At 36.3% G+C, this 6,058-nt stretch overlaps 1 protein-coding gene across 2 annotated transcripts in view; it reads right to left on the bottom strand.

Moving 5' to 3' along the window:
- Positions 1-2,161: 2,161 nt before the first annotated feature.
- LOC121424587 overlaps positions 2,162-6,058 on the bottom strand; it is a 10,325-nt gene continuing 6,428 nt past the window's right edge. For both annotated transcript variants that reach the window (XM_041620328.1, XM_041620327.1), the window contains one exon: positions 2,162-5,235. In XM_041620328.1, the coding sequence (XP_041476262.1) occupies positions 5,222-5,235 (14 nt within the window). In that variant the 3' untranslated portion in view covers positions 2,162-5,221. The remainder of the gene's footprint in view (positions 5,236-6,058) is intronic.

Genomic DNA, 6,058 nt, shown 5'->3' with positions numbered 1-6,058 from the left:
AAATAGTAAAAAAAATTGGTGAAGGTTTGAGGAAAATCCGTTAAAGAGTAAGAAAGTTATTAGAGTTCAAAATTTTGGATTTGTGACGTCATAAATGAGCAGCTGCCCCATGTGTTATGTAATATAAAATGTATGAATTTCAAATTTTGTATGGTTCCTGATGACTTAATTTTGTTTTCTTTTCATGATCGGGTATGAAATGATTTGTCTATTGATATACAAAAGTTACAGTGAAAACCCTTTTCAATTTTCTGAGAAAATGACATTTCATTGATATTTTACCATTCGCTATGTAGGAATGCTGCTCGCATATGACGTCACAAATCAAATAATTGAAATTCTAATAACTTTTTAATTATTTGATGAATTTTTCTCAAACCTTCGGCAATATTTTTTATTATTTTTTCTGCTATTTTTACAATAAACTTTTTGTCAGGGTGAACTTCCCCTTTAAATGCTGCTTTCTTTGACTAATTTGCATTTTGCCTGCAAGTTAACGGGCCCATATCCAGTTCTTGTCGGTTACAATCAATACGTTATTGATAACATTTCTCTGTGAAACTGGCCCCAGGTTTCCCCCGTACAGCTTGAGTGGTGATAACACATTTCATTTTTTTTTACTTCACTCAGGGTTTTGTAAAGAAAAATATTGAAGAGATTAGAATACTTCTGCATGTGGCAGGACAATTTTATAAGATAGGGTCAAGCTCTGTTAAGTGTGGAAAAGTGATGGATTTCCCGAGGTTCATCTCTTGCTCATGCCGATACTTTCGTGGTGGTTTCATTCACATAATCACACAAACTTCCCATTTTGTTTTATCACCACAGAGCATGGAACTTTGAAATACCATGTGAAACCCATATTCTCCCATTATAAATTTAGTCATTTGAAAGTGAATCGCATAGTCTACTATTTGAACACACTATATGATACTAATAATAGCAGGGCCCGCTGGGAGAACAGTTTTCGGAACTGAAGTGGCTACCCTGGGTAAATATACCATTATTATTACTACAGGCACAGACCCTGATTGAAACTTTGATCCATAAGTGGGTATTCACACAATATTAGCACGTTCAAAGGGTTTGATATCAATTGGTCCAATGCCAGTTCGTCCAATTACCAACGCGTCTACTATCATTTGGTCTGCCAGTATTTCGTCCACTCTCCACATGGTCCAGTTTGCATTTCGTCTACTCACCATTTCGTCTAATAACCAGTTGGTCCAATAACCATTTAATCCATATACCAATTTGGTCTAATTGGCCGAGGCATTAATTTGGCAAAATGAAAGAAAATTAAATGGATATTAGACCAAATGGTTATGAGACCAAATGGTCATAGACAAAACTTGTGATTAGACGAAGTGATGATTGGACCCAATGGTTGATAGACCAAATGTTGATGGACGGAATGACATTAGACTAAATAAAAATAGACCATATGGTAAGTCGACGAGTTGGCAGACGAATTGGCAATATACCATTGAAACCATTGTAGGCTGCATATGCAGACCACTTAAAGTAGAAAGGGATTGCTTTGAGGGTAAAGGGTTTGAACAGGAGACTTGTGTGACACTGGTCTTTCTAGCAGGGAAGATTAGTCCATTTATCAGATTGCCCAACATGGCAACCTATCATGTCCAATTTCAATATATTTCTAAATCATGGCCATCTTATAGAACGTTATAGTCCACTAAGTGCATAATAACGAGGCAAGACAAGTCTTTATCATTGTGCTATTAATATTTGGTTTATTTCATATAAATATATAACATCTTTTGTAAAAAGATAAGTGAAAATATCCTGTAGAAACAGGGAAGGGTACACTAATAAAGATGCATAAAAAACAGTGATACATGCATTTATTATTTTTATTACCGTAACTGTGTTAGATAATGTGCAAATACCTATTGACTAAAATTCTAATCGCAGTGGTACGGACAGCATATGTTTTTTTTTAATCAAGAATGCCTTTAACAATATTAAAACTCACTGGGGATCACAATGCTATTTGTAACTTATGCATGACTTTAATACATAAGTCTACTGACATGTTAAGGGAAATTTTTATTTGGCGATTGCAGTGTCGCCCACATAATCAAATTTTAACAAAATATTAATACTCCACTTTTATATAGCGCTTTACTGATATTTTTTGAATGTCAACATTGCATGCATATGCTTGCTCATAAGAGGTTTAGGCCCCTAGTATGAAGTCAGGTTTAACTTAAACCACGGTCTAACCCTGTGGCAAAATTATGGAGAGCCAAAAAATTAAAATCATCTATTTATATTGTGTATTTCTCATGTTTACTATTTTGTTTCCTTTTGCATTCATTATGAAGAAAAATACTACTTCAAAACACTTCAGTTATCATTCCCAGACAATTTTGAACAATTTTGGTGTCATATGAGTTAATAAATTGGATGTGTATTGTTAGGATTTGTGCCCCAATTGGCTTTCCATAAACCACAACTTTAAACCAGTTCAGAATACGGGCCTTGAAACTCCAAAGATCATATCTCAACTTTATCTGATGGAATCAAAACGATTGAGAATACATTTTGCACTCAAAAGCATGCCCTCGTCGTTTGTAAGTTTTGAACAGCTTTAGAAGACCCCCCCCCCCCTTGAGGTAGTTTACACCACATGGGACAAGTAATTCAACTTGGATTCCAAGTTTGTTGTTCAGTAACATCAGGGGCCGTTTTTCAATGAATTGCGATTGATCCGATCAATCGCAACTATGGAAGGCAAGCAGAGTCAACAAATAAAATGCATGTTTCTTAAAAAAATTCAAGATATGAATGTACATGTATATTCATAAATTCATAGATTTCTTGAAAATTTGATGTTCTCATTTGTTTTACAACTGACATTTTGCAGATTTCCTGCAGAAAAAAATAATTATGACACTGATGGATTTCCATAGAGTTATGATTGATTGGATCAATTGTAACTCTTTGTGAGAAAAGGCCCAGGATATGTATACAAATGGTTTGTATTGTAATTTATGGGCATTTTCACGGTAACTGACGTTACACGGCACGATTTTACACACTTTTCATTGTGTGTATGATGATCTCTAAAAACAGTCATACACACAATGAAAGGTGTGTAAAATTGTGCCGTGTAACGTCAGTTATACCGTGAAAATGCCCTTGTGACAGAGGATCAATAACTACCAAGAAACTAGTAAATTGATAAATAATGAATGTGATTAGACCAAATACTGGACCACTTGTAAAATGAAGAGTGACAAATTGATTATTGAAATGACACTTCCAGTGTGTGTGGGTGGGTGTCCATGTCTGGATGTGGTGGTGTGAAGGGTACATGTTTGTTGCTTTGGTTGGTGTATAGATGAATCCACTGGCGGATCCAGGGGGGGCAAAGCCAGCCCATGTCCCCCCCCCCATTTATAATGCACATTTAAAATTTCTAGTGTAAAAATGGCGTTAAAACAGAAGTGTGCCCCCCCCCCTTTGAAAGTAAAGACTTTTTTGTCTTCTGTTTATTTTTTGCTTGTCAGATTTTTCCTCGGGAAAATGTGTCCCCCCCCCTTTGGAAAAACCTGGATCCGCCTCTGGATGAATCCGTTTTCAGTTCACTGCAACTTATGGCGGCCATAACTGGGTTGCTTCCAAAGAACAACAAAAGTACTTTCAATGGGTTGTGTATTGAACCAGGTGGGTGTTTCATAAAGCTGTTCGTAAAGTTACGAACGACTGGAACCTGTTCTTAGGTCATGAATCGATTACATAGGGATAGCACAAGAAAGGATCACCAGTCGGTCGTGCGTAAAGTCATTCGTATCTCACGAACAGCTTTATGAAACACCCACCTGGTGCATTGCTAAGTCAATGCATATACTTGAACCGACCCCCCCCCCCACCCTGTTGGTAATTACCATAGAACACAACATCAAACCGAATTGAAAGTTTAACGATGCTGACGATGCCATCTTATGAAGAGGTATTAGGTGCTATATATACACACACTAAATACATTTTGACTCTTAAATACATTTATCGTTAGAAAAAAAATCAGTGGGTTATAGGCCTATTAGCTAATTAGCAGATTAATTCATTAATTAGGAATATGATTAAATGGATTCAAAGGTAGAAAGTAACTACATAAACCTGATGATGCAACCTAACATTGTTAGAATTGTGTCGGCTCGATCATACCAATCAAGTCTGAAAGATGTTTTTGTTTCATTGGATCCTGAATGTCAATATGACACTGAGTATAAATACGGAATATTATTATCCTGAATGTCCACTTCATGGAATTTTTTTCATTCGCCATTTTCGTCCCGTTAATATTGATAAAAATCAAATACCCTTAGTACCCCCCCCCCCCAAAAAAAAAAAAATGTCTCCCAATCGAACATCCAGTTCTATCACATAGCAATTTTACGGGAATACGGATCTGTAAGAAAAAAACAATAATTGTTCCCTGATCTGTAGTATCAACTCGGAAGATACTTGATAACATTTTGCTCCTACGAGAAATTGAGACGCTGGCAAGTCACAACCTTGAAACAAATGATTTAGCCATGTCGTTTCTGGACTTTTTAGCATGAAACAATTTGTCGGAGAATGTCTCTTGTTCCATCAGTTCGCTTTTGGGACCAAGTTGGTCGCAAGAACATTTTAACATGTCGTCTAACTCAACAATACATGTTAATCTAATTGCTGGCACAATGGCCTCCTCTCTCTCTCGCCTCGATCGAATAACTATCGGTAATCGATAATGCGTCGTCGTTCTTTCGTACACGAAAAAGTCCCTTGAGGTTTCGTCAACGCAACGCTAACTTCATCCATAACGTTGGATAGGCGGGGATACCTCATTTTCTGTGGTCTCGTAATGCGTCCCTATCAAGAGCGCGAAGTCAAAGGTTTCCAAGTGATGCGGTTTTAGCCAAGGCCATCCGTGTATAAGGCCACCGTATATAACTTCATACTTTCCAACATACTCGCCACATTTTAGTGAGGGCTACATCCTGTAACTCCACCGATGCAATAGCACACATACTTTTATTCATTTAATCAATTTGATATGACATATCGATCTCACGATCCGCTGAGGTAACTGGTATTCCTTGTATCTTTGGCTCCGTATTCTTACGTTTTGGTGATGTATAACAAAAAGCTGGCATGCCTTGGTTGGACAGGGGTTCTCCATTGGGCATATTGGGTATCCAATGTCTTGTTACCTCGTGAATCCTGAAAAGAAATAAAAATAAAAAACAAAATATAATGTGTGATCAGAGAATAAAGAATAATAATAATCAGTTCTTGTATAGCGCATAACACATTATGAATAACGTCTCTATGCGCTTCCAAAGAACTTGGATATTATTACCCCGGCTGTATATAGCTCAAGCAGCTTTTACGCGCTCGGCATTTTAAGGAATCAATTCCTGCCAGGTACCCATTCACCTCACCTGGGTTGAGTGCAGCACAACGTGGATTAATTTCTTGCTGAAGGAAACTACGCCAAGGCTGGGATTCACTTTGACTACATTCCTTTACAAAATTGATAAATAAATATCTTTCTTGTTTGAAAACAGTCTGATGTCATCTTACATGGGTATACTATAATCTAAACAATATACTCAAAATTAAATAAATATATATCACCAGAGGGGGCTCATGGATTCTATTGTTTAAAAAAAATATATATATAATCCAGTCTAAAAGACAGGTAACTTCAGTTGCCATTTAAGCTTAGCAAAATATATTGAATATAAACTATATATTAAAGGACAAGTCCACCCCAACAAAAACTTGATTTGAATAAAAATAGAAAAATTCAACAAGCACCACACTGAAAATTTCATCAAAATCGGATGTAAAATAAGAAAGTTATGGCATTTTAAAGTTTCGCTTCATTTCACAAAACAGTTATAATTATGCACATCTCGGTCGGTATGCAAATGAGGAACTGATGACATCACTCACTATTTCTTTTGTATTTTATTATATGAAATATTTTGATTTTCTCGTCATTGTCATGTGAAATGAAGTTTCATTCCTCCCTGAACAC

The sequence above is a fragment of the Lytechinus variegatus genome, chromosome 11 (genome assembly GCF_018143015.1).
Source record: "Lytechinus variegatus isolate NC3 chromosome 11, Lvar_3.0, whole genome shotgun sequence".
Taxonomy (NCBI): Eukaryota; Metazoa; Echinodermata; class Echinoidea; order Temnopleuroida; family Toxopneustidae; genus Lytechinus; species Lytechinus variegatus.
This window is presented reverse-complemented; position numbering and strand designations above follow the sequence as displayed.